The 18,071-nt window shown below is 46.4% G+C and overlaps 1 protein-coding gene across 5 annotated transcripts in view; it reads right to left on the reverse strand.

Annotated features, from left to right (window-relative positions):
- LOC119437524 (uncharacterized) overlaps positions 1-18,071 on the reverse strand; it is a 132,249-nt gene that overhangs the window by 31,871 nt on the left and 82,307 nt on the right. For 3 of the 5 annotated variants that reach the window (XM_049660655.1, XM_049660654.1, XM_037704534.2), the window contains 2 exons: positions 12,100-12,221; positions 5,519-5,609 (listed from right to left, as the gene is read on the reverse strand). In XM_049660655.1, the coding sequence (XP_049516612.1) occupies positions 5,519-5,609; positions 12,100-12,221 (213 nt within the window). The remainder of the gene's footprint in view (positions 1-5,518; positions 5,610-12,099; positions 12,222-18,071) is intronic. The other 2 variants (XM_049660656.1, XM_049660657.1) reach the window with 1 other exon arrangement.

Below are 18,071 nucleotides of genomic sequence, written 5' to 3' on the forward strand. Positions count from 1 at the left end.
CTCGCTCCAAAACGTCCTATATATCAGACCATCTTTTAATTCGTAAGTTACTCCTGACCTGTATCCTTCTCTCATAGGTCTTCCCCCAATTCTTCGCATCGTGTACCTAAGTGTTTGGTCCTCTCTCTGCTTTCTCTCCATCTCTTCAATTGATAAGCCTAGTTGTTTCGCTACCGTAGGCGTGTTGGCCTCTCGAGTTTTATCCTCCTTCCTGTCATCGCAGTTCCTAGGTCCGCTTGGTTGAGTAGGTTCACTTCACCACTTTGGGTCCTCTACTCCCTCACTCCGGATACATTACCTAAAATTAGGTCGTACAGAGGATCTTCTATGCATCTGGCTGTCACCTTTCCTGTATAATACGGCGTGCATATGTGAATCTGAGCTTCTGGGAGGTGTCTCACGCATCTGTCGACTAACATAACAGGCTTCACCTTTCCAGTCATATTCTTTGGATGTACTAAACTCTTCCTTACTAGTATGGTGTTCGCGCCCGTGTCCCTTAATATGGTAGCCTTCTTCCCCTCTACTGTGCCTTCTACTACTGGCATGTCTTGCTCTTTCTTATCGACAATGGCTACGCTTACCACTTCTAACTTCTCCTTTTCTAAGAACCCGTTCGCCTCGTCAGTATCATTAGGTGCTGTGACCGCTAAAACTTTTTCCGTTCTTTGTCTACATTCTTCAGTGTTATGCCCACTTCTGTTGCACCATTCGCAATCTTTCCGCTGGCGTGGGTCATCGCATCCTACACGACAATGGATTGCTTGATGACCGAGATGGTCACAGAGGAAACATCTCTGCTGGGCCCTGCGCCCACCCATTTGGGATCTCTCTCTCAGTTCATCTTCCTCTGCAGTGGCAGCATCTCTAACACTGTTTCCCAGGTTTATCAATCACTGCGCCTCTACAAATTGGTCCGTTTGTTCTGCCACTTCTTTCACCGTCTGCAGTTTTCTTTCTTTCAGAAATATTGCTAACCCTTTGCTACAACTGGCAAGAAACTGCTCACCCACAATCTTGTCGCGGATTGCCTCATATGTCTTTTCCATTTCAGACAGTTCTATCCACCTTTCAAAATAGTTAGTCGACACGCGAACTGTTTGCCTGTCTCAGAGTTTTCTGGCTTAGACGACCGAAACTTCTCCCGAAACCCTTCTGCCGTCAACCTAAATCTCTGTAATAAAGTCTTCTTCACCTTGTTGTAGTCTAGTGATTCTTCTGCTGTCATGCGCCCATATACACTCAAAGCTTCACCCACTAAACATAGGCTTAAGGCGTTAGGCCCACTCGCTCTTCTCCCAGCCTTGCCCGATCGCTATTCTCTCAAACCAATGCAAATATGCATCCAAGTCATCTCTTCTCTCATCAAAAGGTGCCATTAATTTTCTAGGGCAAATCCGTTTTGGTCTGGAACAAGCTGAGTCAGATGACGCCAATCCGGGTGAACTCGTGCCATCGCGAGAGCCCGCACCCATCTCCGCTAGCTTTATCTTGAGCTCCAAAATTTCTTTTTCGCTTTTCTGCTGTTTTTCCTTCTCTTGTTGCATGTACTCGAAAAATGCCATCGCCTCATCCTTCGACATAATCAAATCCTTCGCTATCGCCGCCAAACGCTCCCACTCCATCTTTGCTACTCTCGAGTATCGGTGACTGGGCTAAGATAGAATCCGGAAACGAATCCTGGCAAGCTCTCTAATCGTGATGTGTTTGTCACCGATCTCGGGGCGTGCGGGTGTTGTAAGAGATGGAGAAGGAATATGCATGTCAACACAGCAAACAGATTTTTAATCGCACGGAAACTCAAGACTCAAACTAAAAAAAAATCAAGCACACTAAAACACACTGCGAGAACAATACTAACAAAGATACAAACTAAAGCTTAATATATACTAAGCATGTTCCGATTTACGCATACGCTTGTCTGTGGCGGCTAATCCTTCAATGTCAGGCAACCCTGTCCTATCGCTGAGACGCAGTCCTGAAACGCTACAAAGAGTCACCTTGCTGCACCCGTCATTGCACGTGTGTTCCGACTTGTCGGCTCCTTCCCCAAGCAGTCGGCGCTCTCGTTGATGATGTAGTGTCCTTGCCGTCGTCGCGTCATCTCTTATCGGTGGTGAGCTCGTCGGTACTTCGTTGGTGAGGAGCTCTTCAGCAATGCTTCAGTGATGGCGCTCGGTGTTGCTTAGGCCCACCTGGATAGGCCTAGCGTCGGGAAGCATCGCAACTTCATGATTGCCGACGTGGCGTCCCGAGGAGAATCGAACGTGCCGGTCTACCGTGGAAGAGGGATCCTCTCTGGAGTGGCCAGCCATGTGATGCGGCAGCTGGTCCAAGTAGCCTCGCTCGAACGTTTCCGCGGTCGACGGCTGCACCTCGGACTGCCCGCGCCATCAGCTCGGCCGGACCTCCAAGTCTCCCGTCGCCAGAGTGTAGCTGACGATGCGACCTTCCTCGCCCGGAGTCACGTCGATAATCAACGGACAGCGCCGTTCATCCCTCGATTACGCCTCGGCTCACGCGCCTCGAGAGCTCGTGCTGTTGCAAACACCGTGCTCCTCGTGCTCTTCTTCTTTTTCGCGCCACCGGCGGCCTCTTACATATTGACAGGCACGCCGTTGTGGAGGGCTCCGGATTAATTTTAACCACCTGACATTCTTTAACGTGCACTACAACGCAAGCACACGGGCGTTTTTGCATTGTGCCTCCATCGGAATGCGGATGCCACGGCCGGGATTCAATCCCGCGATCTCGTGCTCAGCAGCATAACGCCTTAGCTGACTGACCGTTTAAACAGTGATTTGCTACGAATTAACCACTGCCAGAGTACACATGCCAAAGCCGTGAGGGTGCAGCGTGGCACGATTTCAGTCATTTTTCTGTTTGGCACAGGAATCTGCATTTGTATCGCAGAAGTCCCAGCCCTGCATGGGTGTTTCCACACTATACAGCGATAGCTCATATGAATAATAAGATCATAAAATCAAAAGCACAGGATAGAACAATAGAGATAAGCAACCATGCTTCCATGGTACAGCATCATGTAACAAATGCTGGCTATATATTAGGCCTACGAAATTTGCCTTGATTTTAACCCGCTAAAACCTGCTTGATCGCAACATGTGGTTCATGGTAAAATATCTCATTTCTACATTGCCTTACAAAAACGTTTAGCAGTAGCATGAGGACTGAACTAACACTGCATTCTAGATTCCTTCCGGTGCCGTTTCCTTTTTAAACTGCTTCTCAAAATTAGGCTGTTCTTTGCCAGTTAATTTTAAGAACCAACCGAGGAACAGAAATGGTCCAATATTTATTCTTTATTCACTGCTAGACGATATATATATATATATACTGACAGGTGCTCATTGCTTGAGGAACAGTTACGATGGATTTTTATGGAAACTTACACAGCTGCTCGGCCCAAACTTTTGGATGAAACGTGCATTTTAAACTGTATAGTTACAGCGAGCCAAAAGCAGAAGCCTCATTCTTCAGTAGTATGGGACACATTGAAAATAGGATCATTCACCAGAGAAGGTAAAAAAATAATTTGAATTCGCTTGTGGTGTCTTCTCAATAAGGTGGGTGTAGAAGGTAGTCTTTTATATACCGACGAAGTAAATAGTTCTTAGGCTTGTGTAAATAAACCAAGGAGTTTCAAGGCATCATGAGGCTGCCTAAGCTGCGCTCTAGTGCCTTGAGTATACTTTAGGCACTGCAATTGGTGCTGCAAAGAAACGCTTCATGGTTTCTATTCGAAGTTATAGTGAACGGATGGCTTTCGTTAACTATGTCTGCCTCGCCACAACGCTGTAATGACACTTGGTTGCTTGCATTGTGGGAGAAGTGCGCCATATTGCCGATAAAGGCAGCTGCAGGCCACTAGCAAACTTTCCATTACTCGTAATGGCTTGGCTCTCAATCTTAAACACAGAACTTTTCTTCGAGGTGATTGCCGTTACGGTATTCATGAAGTACATACTGTACATGAAACATTATTGTGTTAACAGCCATGTACAATGCTTTTTCTGTGTTCCTGTTTCCAAAAATGGCGAAGTAGTTGCAAATATTTTTAATACAAAATGTGCACCTAGCTCTTCCTTTTACGCATTAACACAGTGCTCACATTTTACTAGAACATCCTGCCAGAGTAATAGGAATCTTGCTGAAAGCTTCGCAGGCACGATCCTTCTAACACAGCTTTATAATGTTGACACAAAATACGAAGATTACCATTTCATCAATGTCTGCCATAACTAAGTACTAAGGGAATATTAGGTTTCGAGTGAAGCATCATACAAAACTTTCGATGCTGAATTTCACATTTTTTATTGTAAAATTTACGGACAGGCAATGTGTACCTCCACACTGCAAAAGCAGTAGACTCCTTCAACACTACATAGCTTGCGATATCCAAGCTGCAAATTTTCACAATTCTCATGGTTTCGAAAAAGAAACAGCAGTTTAGGCGTGACAGCAGAAAGCAGTCAAAACATCCTTCAGAAAGTACGGCTGGCGCGCCCAATATCCCGAGCATGTACAAAGCGTGCGTGGCAGCTGAGAGAGCCAGAGCGAATGGTGTCCTGGCCGTGACATCATTCACGAGAAGGCACAACTCCAACTTCTCGCTGCTAATAGATACTGAGCAACTATGGCGGGTACAATTTAGCAGGCTCTACAGACAGAGGATGACACAAAAACAGCGTGCTTTGCCACTTTCAACGTCAAATTTAAAGTGTTGCATTAGCAGTGAAGAAATAAAAGACTTCACAAAGTATGCCCCATGCTTAGGCAATGTTCCTTCAATGTCTTGTGCAGCTAGTAAAAACGGCATTACTTTTTAAGTAAGGGCATTAATTGCACCCTACAAAAGAACACCGCCTTAACCTTCAGTGGCTCCAATGCATTTTCATTCCCCGATAACTGTTGCAATCTAAATTATAAGAGAAAGACAAAGGCACGCTGTATAGCAATAGGCTGTACAGAATGCAACGCACTTGATCTACTCTGCTAACACACTTCAAATCGAATGTAACAAGCCTTATTGGCTAACACACACTAAGGCAAACCACACCGCCGCTGACAGATCGTACTGGCACTGCAACGAATTCCTGCAATATAAAAAGAATGCAGGTGCAGGCTGAATTGGTACACTTTGCCTGAATTTTTCGAAAGCCAAGCTCTCTTTGCCTTGACAAGCATTATACATCGCCTTTGCGCATGCGTTTGATTTGGCGCTTGCATTTTGGCGTAGCTTGTGAACAGTACAGTGTAGAAACATTGGATTAGATTATACACTGCATAAGATAAACGTGTTAAAAAGTTAACTGTGGGGTCATAATCTGGAAACTGCACAGTGGGTTGTGAGGGATGTCATAGCAGAAGGCTCTTGATTCAGTTTGACCACTTAGGGTTCTTAAAAAAACAACTTAAAAAGTAAAAAACTGCGTTAGACACAAGGAAAGCAAATGCATAAGGCATAGTTATCCAAGAATTCCAAGTGAAATTTGCTCACACTTTTTTGGCTGGAACAGGGGGCGACAACCGCAAGGTCTCAAACCGGAATGACAAGTCCGGTTCTATAGTAGCTTGCTTCAGCTTTTGTTCTGCGTGAAATTATGAGAAAGCCATGACACTGAGATTTTTACGTTTACTGTGCTAAGCAGTTATAAGGTACATGTTGAGATATGCCCGTAACGTCATGGCTCCTTGCAACACCATGCTCAAAGTTACGCAAATGAAAATAAAAGACTAGTTCAAGAACTAGAATTCGAACCAAGATCACCACGGCTCTGAAGTGGGTGCTCAACTATTACACCACAACCACATCGCATCTGCAGTTTTAAAAAAATTTCCTCATACACAAATGCTTTTAACAGTTCACATGAAGCAAGAATTTTGTATTTTGAGATGCTATGCTTTATTTACTTATACAGTAGACTTCTGTTACTTCAACTCTGTTAACTCTTTCCATACTGCGCCCATTGGGCATGGCTATAGCCCCCAATCGATGTTTTGAAACGGCAATTTCGAGACCTTCCGCGCCGCTCACGGACACATTGCATTATTAGACGTGAAGGAAAACTACAGGGTTTGTCTGAAAAGAGTAGGATTGAATTTTTTTTTTACTTTAGCCACAATATTGACTCATCGACTCAACAGTTTTCAAAATATACCCCTTCTGCATCAACACAGCGTTTCCAGTGACTCTGCTGATCACTGAAGGCTGCCTAGAACACAGAAACTGGAACGCTCTTCAGCTCCCTCGTTAGACCCTCTTGAATAGCCTGGACCAAGCCGTGGTGCCGTCCCTTCCTGATCCTTTTCAGTCGGGGAAGGAGGAAGAAGTCTGAGGGAGCATCATCTGGGCTGTAGGGTGGCTGGGGAAGCTGTGTGATGCCATGTTTGGTCAGGAAGTCCATGACAGCAAAGGCGGTGTGGCTTGACGCATTGTCGTGATGAAGGGCATCCTGACCATTGCTCATCTCCAACTTTCTCTCTTCGCCCCCAAAAAAATTTATGCCACTCAAAAACACTTCAACAACCCATGGCAGCACTCCCATAGACAGTCTTGAAACGCCATGGGTCCCACTCGCAGTTTTCCCCAGTTTGACACAAAGTTTCATCGCAAAATGCTGGTCTACAAACGATTCATTGTGTAGATGACAAGGCACCTGGAAAGGGGTTCACCTTAAACTCAATGTACACTCCGTGAAGGCTTGGAGATGACTGGCGACTGGTGTGCTCGTAGCTAAGGTCTCCCACCACGCAACCAGCCCAATAACATCCTCCTACTTCACCACGTTTTGACATGAAAAAATCACATCAAATCAGTTTATTATTATTATTACATCGTATGTTAATGACAGCATATAAATTATACAGACAAGTATTACTACTTCCCGGACAAACCCTGTATAGTTTAGTTTTCTGAGCAGTTCGCTTATTTCCCACGAGGCGGTCATTTATAAACGCGCTCCAAAGTTTTGCAATCGTTTAAACAATGAAAAATTGGCCGCCTGCTATCGGTGGTTTGAAACGCTGCTTTAGAGACCTTTTGCAGCATTCACGGGCATACTGCGCCATCGGACGTGATAGAGGAGAAACTATATATTTGTTTTCTAAGCAGGTCAATTTTTTTCCTGCCACGCGGTGATTTTAAAATGCACTCCGAAGTTTTGCGATCGTCAAAGCAGAACGCAGGAATGTCGAGCTCCGGAATGGCACACGCGCTTCGGGAGGTCGCAGAGATCGTGATTTCTGCTGCCTCTAAGGCTGATCTTATCGATACATCGAATAGCAGCGAATCGGAGGATAATGACTTTTCCTGGAACTTTGAGTCTGAAAGCAATGACGATGCAAACCAGCCCGGAACATCAGTGGCAGCAGCCCGGCATGCCCAACTGTAGTGCTTGCAGTTAAATTTTTGTAGCAAAATACCTGCCCAATGGAAAATTGAGATTTTTTTCAAAGATAGTATATATCTTACAATTCTCGTAAGATTTTTTTCTTAGTAGATACAAGCGTGTCTTTACAAACTTTGTTCAATTTTATCGCACAATCTTGATTTTAACAATTTATATCTTTTTCATGACATACATCTGGTTAATAAAAAATTCGGAGTAGCTTGCACGAGTGGCGCAAGGCTAATGACACAGCAGAGCTGATCGGTTCTTAGCTGGTCCTGGCTATACGAAGTGATGTTAAGTAATACAAGGTAATGCCAAGTGATACTAAGTTACACGATGTGTATAAGCATTTCCTTGTGGTCCATGGCATTGGGGAATGCCTCACGAAGCACATGTAGTCCAAGCATACGTAGGGGAAGTGGGGCAAAAGCTATGCACAGTCTACGGGCGGCGCGCAGGAGACAACACGCCGGGATGATGTCACGGCACATACGCCGTAGCACGCAGCTGGTGGGATAGCGGCCGAGTCGCCGCCAGAGGTGCCTGTTGTGGTCACGGACACTGCGAGCATTCGGTGCTAATGCAGGGCAACAGAGAAGCACGGATGGCATTGGCAGCACCTCTGCACGTTGCCTCGTTGGTGCTGCTACAATTTGTTTCTTTCTGTCTTTTTCTCTCTCCCGAGCATAGCGCACACTCTCTCGGTCTCATTTTCTCTTTCTCTCTCGCGAGCATAGCGCACAACACTTTGTGAGGTGGTTGCTAGGCAACACAGTGGTAGGCGGCACACTTTACGGCCGGCTTAAACAGCTCCAGTGTTACAGTTTTATGCATAAAAAATGCATTCATTTGGCTTTCCGTTTATGTATTTCATTATTAAACATTGAGTGCAGTAGTTCCTTCAGAAAAAAAAACTGCCTTAACATACAAAAAACACCTATTTTTCTCATGGTAGGGAATGACTTAATTTGATTTTTCCGGTATCTCAATCCTGGCCGACGTCCCAGGTACTGCCCATGCATTTCTATAGACCCAAATTTTCTTTATTACCATCACAAAATAAGCCTTCGCTGGATAATTCGAACTTGACTAGTCAGCACATGCGCTTGAACCCTATGGTGACTCCAACGCTGCCCCTTTAGTGGAAGTGCCCACCTTGGTGGAACTTGGCGACAGTGAATGTGTTGAGCACACGTCATGACCCGATCAGCCGGCCCTAGGGAGATTGTTACGCAATAACCATAGCTCACAATGTTCGATTACGGTATTTACGCAAGTGCGCCTAGATGGTGCAGGCTGTCCAGAAAGAAGCGCAAGAGACAAGCCCGGTTGCTGCATGGCGTGCTCCTGAGAGTCCAGATGCACCAGCGATGCATTTCGGAGGCCACGCACAGGTTTCAAGACGGTTAGGGTGTCGAGACAAAGTGTTCTTTCGTTCTGGTTTTTGTTTCGTTCCACTGAAACAAGTTTCGTTATGGTTCTACTCCGGAACAAAAAAAAAAAGAAAAAAAAATGCATTTTCATAATTCATAATGGTTTTAGTACGCATGCAAAAATTTTCGAAGCAGTGTATTCGAAGGAAAGTATCATAAAGACATGGTATTTATTTTTCTCAATAAGTGAATTATGAATTCTCAGATCATGCTCGATGCCTAGAGTCAAAGCACTCAGCATGATCTCAGAAGCAGCATGTCATCGAATCCACACGCCAAAATGTGGGACCACTGTTCCGATAACATTAACTTAAACGAACATGGACAAACGATAAAACTTCGGTAACGAAGTATTGTACCCGTAGAAAACGAAACAATAAGCTCTTCAGCGCACAAGCGCTGGGTTTTGCTATTTGCTAAGATGCTAAACTGCTAGTGCACCAAGCGGCAGGCTTAGTGGAGTACTGGACTGGCTATTGCTCGCACTATCCCTGCCTGAGATAGGTGCTAATGCTGACGTTGCCTGATGTTTGTTGTTTTGGATTTCCGACTTTCCCCTTGAACCGAAAACTGATAAAGATATTTTTGTTTCACTCCGAAACAAAATAATAAATAACGTTTCAGTTATGTTTTCGTTCTGGTCAAAAACAGAATTTTTTTCGTTTTTGTTTTCATTTTGTTCCGCCACACTGGCGACAGTGGCAATACACTTTGTCCCCATAATTCAATGCTAGTGCATTACAGCTCGAAAGTCATCGTGGGATGGGTTCCACCTTAATTCTTTTCGCTCTGATTTATATGTGCTTATATAGTACTATTGAACTTCAATATAGCAAAGAGAAAGAGTAGTACAGTCGCGCCCGACTATATCGAACCCGTTTATATCAAATTATCCCGTATATCGAACAATTTCTAAACACGGTAAATTTACATTGAGAATACATAGCAAAAGTTACTGTTACATCGAATGAAAATAGCAACGACAACCAATATATCAAACTCCATGTGCCGCAAAAGTGCCTCAGCAAGTTGGCTTTCCCTCGCGGTGGCAGGGAAAACTGCCGGCACCACCCTAGAAAAAGTGGTTTAGACCCGGCTGTGCACGGGCAAACACCCCCCTGCAAAAAATGATCCTGGTCTGCTCGCAGCGCTTACAGCCAATCAGAGGCCGTCGTGCTTTCTCCGAGGCGCGGAGGCGGTACAAGTGAGCACCATTTTTTCTTTCTTTATGCTTGTATTGGCCCGATGGCCCGTTGCCTATATCCTCCGAAGTGATTAGTGCACTTGCATTGGTCTGGCGCTATTGCGTGAATATAGAAGGTTGTGGCCTCAGCTGCTCCGACTCGTTGGACAACGTGGAGGCGTGCGTGCTGTCGCAGGCAGCGAAGTCGTTGAAACAGAAGAAAATCCAGGACTATTTTGTTCCAAAGAAGGGGACGCAAGTAAGCCACCATATTAATAAAGTACTTTTCTTATTGGTATGTGCCTTTACGTCATCAAATCCTACAGCGGGCCTATATCGAATTATGCCATATATCGAACTAAAAAACGTTTTTTGGCGAGATCGATATACCCGGGTTCGACTGTATAATGAATTATCAAATATAACAAAGAAAATCAAATTTCACTTGCCAATCTCAGTACATGTAATAAATACGTGCTTACAAAGAAAAGTGAATATAACGAAGGTATTTTCGTGTCGAATACGGCTTTGTTATAGCGAGACTTGACTTTATGTGTGTTCGTTTTCCTGGCTGTGTAGAGGTACAGTTAAACCACGGTATAACAAAGTCAGTAAAATCAGCAATTTTCTTCGTTATATTGAAATTTCATTGCATCGAAATTCGACCTTTTATGCAAATTAGTAGTCACCGATCGATTTTTATTCCATAGAAAGGTGCCACAGAACTTTGTGCAATTGAAAAAAGCAAATTTGAATGAGAAAAGAACTAATTTTAAGAATTTGGGAGTTCGCGACGAATTATACGGTTTCATTCCACGTCGACGATATCTTCACATTGGCAGTACAAATTAAGCGAAGCTAGCCACACTTTCACGTGCAATCTGCCCCCACGGCTGATAGCATTGCCCGCACTGGGTGAACGCTACCATGAAAAACGCAGGCGGTGCGCTTTTTGAGATAAAGCAACCTACAATAGAAAATGCGTGAGAAGACTGCTTACATTATGCTATGCCGTCTCAGCACAGCCACTCTTTGCACACGTAGCAGATTACCTCTAAAGCAGGGTACACGCTGTGTATGCCCTCAGGCATGCTTACAGCCATGTGCAGTAGCGGCCAAGGTGTGCACCAAAAATTTAGAAGCGCACTAGCTTACCCTCTGCCTGTGGCAAAATACAAAGGTGTGCTAGTTGGTGAGAAGCAGCCAACACGAAAAATAAAACCAGCACAACAACAGCACAGTGCTGCATTCATGTTTTATTTAGTGTCCCATTTTCGTGCTGTTTTTTCCATGATGATCATAAACTGTGCTGCAGGATTTCGTAATTCCTGCATGTTTCTTGTTCTGCTTTTCTAGTATGCTCTATTGTTATGTGTTGTCTCATTCCCCACCTCTGTGCGAACTGTAAGGGTGCACAGCTGAGGAAGTAGCATTATCAAAGCACTGGGAGGCAATGAACAATTTGCAAAAGGCGAAATACGGGCAGCAGATTGGCTAGATGCATGCACGTAGAACTCAATTTTCGTTAAGTTGCTCGACTGTATCAGCTGCACTGGAACACTAAATGCCTCTTCAATTCACTTTGTGTGTTCAATATTCAGGAATACTTATCCGATTTTTTGTACTGATGCCTAAGAATGCAAACAGTAAGAACAGTCGTTAGCAGAAAATGAAGGCAAAATCGAAATTATATGCTGAAGTTTTATGCACTAGAACCACGATCTTATTATAAGGAAAGTGGAAAGATGTAAATTAATTTTGACCCCTTGGGGTTCTTTAACGTACAAACAGGTACTTGTGCATTCCGCCCCCATTGAAATGCGGCCAGGATCGAACCCATGACCTTGAGCTCAGCAGCACAATGCCATAGCCACTGGGCTACCACGGTGGGTGAACCTATATTATGTAAGAGTGAATATCGAAAGCTGACACTGCGCCTTAAATCAAAGAATCGGCAACCTGCAAACGAACTAAAAGACATTCTTTGCTTAGTGCAAGGCTTGCACTGGCATCAATGACAGGAATTATGAGACCTTAAAAAAGGAAAAAGAAACAGAAAGCAGCTGCCTACCTTGGTTTTCCTTGGAGGTAACATCTGATTTCTTTGATGCTTCTCGTACAACACCAGGCATGTTCTTGCTCCCTTCATGCGGTCGCATCGATCCCCGAAGTTTAACGTCCTGGCTAGACGATCTGACAAATACACCAGCAGAAGAAGAGAAGACAAAAATTGGCCCGCTGTCAACGCAATGTCATTTGTTTCATAGTAACAAATCTTAAAGGAGTACCAACATGACATTCTTGACCAGTCCTTTTTTTTTCTTTTTTGTTAAATGAAGGTATGAGTCCTCTAATCACTCGAGAGAGAAAAAAAGAAAAACACACTGGCAAGTGCACGACTGCTCTATATAAGTTATCATAGAAGTCAGTTTTGCCCCACAGGCAAAGCATTGATTGCAATAGCGAATTATTAGACAGCTATGTAAAGTAAAATTAGTCATTTTATCAGCTGCATAAACTGCTGAAAACATTCCCTTACTAACTAAATTAAAAGGCACATTGCAATGCGCGCACAGGCAACCTCGAACACATCTGCCTCGATGAGCATGGAGACTCGTCACAAAGCTGGCATGGTGACGAGTGGCTGTAGCAGCGAGCAAATTCCCCATCATGTTGCCTCTCGCTTCAACTTGAAGTAGACGTGAGAGAACACAGCGCACATGAAGCCATCAGCTAACTCCAGTCAGTTAGCCTTTGAACCCAGCACAGATTGCCTCCACGATAGGAAGCGTGTGGCTACGCTCAGCTGCTGCAGCTGGTATAGAAGAGATGTGCACTAACTCTCACCCTCCTCCCCTCATGGCGCACGCAAATCTGCCTGCTCAGCTCCTTGCGCGTGTGAGAAGGTGGCGCGCACCCTCTCTGCCTTTTTCCCTTGCAAATGTGAGAAGACACTGCTGCATCAAGCCACTATCCTTCCCAGCTCACCTTCGCATGCTTTCTCTCGCACTTACAGCACGTGGCTGTGATGTTACTGCACTTGGACTTCATATGTAAAATCACGGCGCCGGTGACGCCGACGACGGAAATTCGGCTGGAGTATCCATAAAATCACTTTCGCAATAATAAGCATTTCTACGAGCCAATTTTGGTTTTGGTACTCAGTTGGTTGATGCGTCATGATGGCACAATGCACTAGCTCACTCCGTCTTGCCATTGCAGTGGCTACTACATGCAAGCGCAGCCGGAAGAAATATACGCAGCACTATTGTTAATTTTTTTATTGCAATAGCGATTATGTGAACAATCCAAGCGGATTTCTGCCGTCAGCGTCGCTGTGAGGTTCCGTATGGAGTCCAACGTTGATGAAATCGTCGCAGAACGCTGCATGCTGTACATGCAAGTGAAAGCGCGTGAGGGACGCGCGCTTTCACGGGGAGCAAACGCGACTTCTTGCGTTCCACGAAAGGCCGTGGGGACGCCAGGGAGGTAGGGAGGGGAGGCAACTTTTAGCTGCAGCAGCAAATACATATTTATATACAAACGTTGCGAGACGAGAATGTGGTAAAGACTTCCGACGCTGCTCGACGAGCGTCCCGTTCTCATCTCGTCTAAAACCTCCGATCCACCCCCAAAGGCACCGGCAACAGTCACCAACGCCACGCGGGTTTGACACTGCAGACCCTCCGTAGTTGCTGCAAGTGTCTATTCGAAGATTGTCAAAGTATTTTTTTAATGCTTGTGACAGCCAAAATGCACAAATAGCAGTGTTGAAGTCTTGTGAAAGACTATCTCTAGGGGTGTGCGAAAACTCCAATATTCAACTTCGAATTTAACAGCGAGTGTTCGAATAACTTGGTTGGTGAATGTAATATCTAATATTCGAGCTCTTAAATATTGTAACAGGGCCTTCATCTCACTACTACCAAGCATTCAAGCATCACAGTGCAAATACATTCATATTCTCATTTCTAATAAAGCAAACCACTCTTCGAACATGTGCACAGACCAATGTATTTTGCATTATAGGTGTCCAAGCAACTGGAATCTAACTGGTTGTAGGTGTCCAAGCAACTCTGAATCACTTCTCTGCAATGCTACAATGACTAATTACCATCAACATAGGAATCATACTCAAGAAAGGAATACAAGCTTTCTTCTCACCCAGAGTTACTACCACTTGCAAGGACACCCCTCTTTGATGTCTTCTCCTCTGCTTTGTTCCTTCGTTGGCACGAAAGGCATGATCGCACGTACTGGCGAATGTATCGATACATGCCGCACCAGTAATACCTCAGGTGTAGGCGGGAGTAGGTCTTGAATACGCCAGCGTGGCCGCATTGAGGATCACCTTGGAAGGCGGTGCATATGTCCGAGCGCAGATGACGGGGGATAACAAGCAGCCACCTGCGGCCATCGGTTAGGTAATTGCGGCGGTACAACAAGCCTTCACGAATGACAAAGTGATGCGCTTGATGACGAATGGTGCGTGAAACAGATTCAAGCGAACGGTGAGAGAGAACGTCAAGCAGAGAAGCGATCCAGGGATCCTTGCGTTGCATGTCGGTGATGCTGAGGGACGACGAATCGCAGGTGGAAGTTTGTAAGCAAAGTAGGTCAGACGGCAGCGGAGAACGGGAAAGGGCATCGGCGTCTGAATGTTTGCGTCCCGAGCGATAAATAACACGTATGTCATACTTGTGAAGGCGTAAAGCCCAACGAGCGAGGCGGCCAGTGGGGTCTTTAATAGATGACAACCAGCATAAGGCATGGTGGTCAGTCACAACGTCAAATTGGTGTCCATAAAGGTAAGTACAGAATTTGCTGATTGCCCAAATAATTGCCAAACATTCTTTTCCCTTACAGAATAGTTCGACTCTGCCTTTGTTAGGGTACGGCAGGCATATGCAATGACATACTCATCATAGCCGTCTTTGCGTTGGGCAAGGATGGCACCAAGACGGACACTGCTAGCGTCCGTGTGAAATTCAGTAGGCGCATTGGGATCGAAGTGGCACACTACTAGAGGGTAATAAGGAGCCGGCGGAGCGTCATAAATGACTCGTCGCAATCGGGATTCCATGCCGAGAGGTCAGCGCTGCTGGCAAGTAGCTGAGTCAAGGGGGCGATAATAGAGGCGAAATTACGGATAAAACTCCGAAAATAAGACCACAAGCCGATGAAGCTACGGAGCTCTTTAAGAGTGGCTGGCTTAGGAAATTCGGCAACGGCTCGCAGTTTGGCGGGGTCTGGTAGGATTCCCTCTTGTGAAATGACGTGGCCTAGAATCGTAAGCTGTCTGGCACAAAAATGGCATTTTTTCAAGTTTAATTGCAAACCAGCGGCTGTGAGATACTCAATAACTTGCTCGAGGCGATCGAGATGAGATGCAAAATTGGGAGAAAAGACAACTATGTCGTCTAAGTAGCAAAGACAGGTACGCCACTTAAGTCCCCGGAGGATAGAATCCATCATCCTCACGAAAGTCGCAGGCGCGTTACACAGGCCGAAGGGCATCACATTAAATTCGTATAACCCGTCAGGGGTCACAAAAGCCGTTTTTGGACGGTCCGCTGCAGCCATTGGCACTTGCCAGTATCCAGAGCGAAGATCCAGGGAAGAAAAAAATTCGGCACCTTGTAGACAATCGAGAGCATCGTCTATTCGTGGTAGAGGATAAACATCCTTACGTGTGATCTTGTTTAGTCGGCGGTAATCCACGCTAAATCTGATTGAGCTGTCCTTTTTCCACACCAGTACGACCGGAGAAGCCCAAGGACTGTGTGACTGCTGGATCACGCCGCGTTGCAGCATGTCATCGACTTGTTCACTGATGACGCTGCGTTCGGTTTGTGACACTCGGTAGGGACGCTGACGCAGTGGAGCATGGTGACCGGTGTCAATATGGTGAACAACCACTGACGTGCGCCCCAAACAAGGTTGGCCAAGGTCGAAAGAGGTCCGAAAACGGTCAAAGAGTTGAACGAGCTGATTGCGCTGAGCTTGCGGGAGCGCGTTATCGACGCTGCGCAACAAGACGTCGTGGTCTGGTGAGGCGGGAGCAGCGGCAGAAGTGGCGGCATCGATAGGCAGTGGTGTCGTATCACAAGGCGCATCAAACGGAAAGATGGCATCAAAAGTGTCGAGACGCCCAACAGATTCGCCATGTAATAGAGTTGAAGGGCAGGGAATCGGATTACATGCGTAAACTGCACTGGAATCATCAAGTGAGACGACTGCGAACAGTAGGACAACGTTCCGGCAATGCGCACATTCGCCAGACGGTACAAAAAGAGCAGTTGAATTGGGGACAGCGTCACAGCGACACTAAGGCGACAGAGAAGGTAGAGATGATGACGTCAGCAGCTACAACCACTTTAGCAGACGGGCCAGGGTCATCGTCGGTTGCGGTACAGAATGGAGACAAGGCGAGTTGTGCACATGCGCAGTCAACAACTGCATGATGCGCGGAAAGGAAGTCCCAGCCCAGGATAACGGCGTGCGATGCATGAGAAAGGACGACAAGTTCGACAATGTAGAGCGCATCTTGAATTACAACACGAGTGGTGCAGGTGGCCGAAGGCTTGACGTGCTGCGAGCTCGCTGTGCGTAGTGAAATATCAAAAAGCGGAGTCGTCACTTTGTTCAGTTTGCGGCAGAGAATCTCACTAATCACACAAACAGCTGCTCCTGTGTCGACAAGAGCGTTCATCGCGACACCGTCTATAAACACTACAATCTCGTTAGGCGGCGAAAGAAGAGGCCTTGCAAATTTCGACGACGGCGCAGTTCTTGCCTCAGGAACTGCGGCTGTTAGTTTTCCTCCTGGTCATGGTTGGAACGGCGAAGCATGGGGGAAAGGGAGCGGCGGCGGGGAGAAGGAGATCGGCATGAACTGAAGGCGGGGGGACGTGAATACGAGTCCGTGGCGTCAGATGCAAGACGGTGTGTAGCTTGCTGAGGGACATGCCTAAGGTTGGGAGCGCCATCGCGAAAATAGAGTCCCCGGTGGCGACAGAAGCGCGCAACATGTCCCGGAATACCGCAAGCGTAGCACACTGGCCGGTTGTCCGGAGTGCGCCAGGGGTTTAGAGGTGGGCTTGGATGCGAGAACGGTACGTAAACCGGCCGTACCGGACTTGGCGGAGTGTACAAGTTGGTGGTTGGGCTGGATGGGACTGGCGTCAGTTGGGCATGAGATCGTGTAAGGGCCTCAGCATAAGTTAGTGGCGCCGTTACTTGCGGCGGCGCCGTAACGTGCGGCGGCGAAGCGGGGGACGGTAGGGCCTCAGCAACTTGCGTCTGGTCCAGTGGGGGCAGAGGCTCAGTGACCGATGCCACAAGAGAGAGCTGACGTGCAACTTCCTCACGTACGTATTGCTGAATTTGAGGCAGCAACGAGGTGTAATCAAAACCAGCGCTGCTGGGAGCCAAAGCTGAAAGGTCAGCTGTTTGCATTCCAGGGCGACGTGTGGAGATGCGCTGTTTACGCAGCTCGTCAAAACTTTGGCAAAGTTCAATAACTTCAGTAATGCTCTGTGGGTTTTTGGCCACGAGCATATGAAAAGCGTCATCGTCGATACCTTTCATTATGTGTTTGATTCGGTCAGGTTCAGACATGGACGCATTCACTCACCTACAGAGGCCGATGACATCCTCAATGTAGCTTGTGAAGGTCTCACCAATTTGTTGAGATCGTCCGCGGAGGCTGTGTTCAGCGCGAAGCTTGCGCACCGCTGGCCGACCGAAAAACGAAACGAGGGTCTCTTTGAAAGCTGACCAGGTGGTAAAATCAGCCTCGTGGTTCTTGAACCACAGATGGGCCACGCCGGTAAGATAAAAGATGGCGTGAGTCAACTTGTTGCGGTCATAACACTTGTTGCGTGCACTAACACGTTCATACTCGACCAGCCAGTCTTCCACGTCGTGATCGTCAGTGCCACTGAAGACTGGAGGATCACGCTGACGAAGCACCCCAGAGCACACGACTGGTGTGGGAGCGGGAAAAGCTCGCGAGGGTCCGGCGTCCTCGGTCATTGTGAA

Source organism: Dermacentor silvarum, chromosome 1 (genome assembly GCF_013339745.2).
Source record: "Dermacentor silvarum isolate Dsil-2018 chromosome 1, BIME_Dsil_1.4, whole genome shotgun sequence".
Classification (NCBI taxonomy): Eukaryota; Metazoa; Arthropoda; class Arachnida; order Ixodida; family Ixodidae; genus Dermacentor; species Dermacentor silvarum.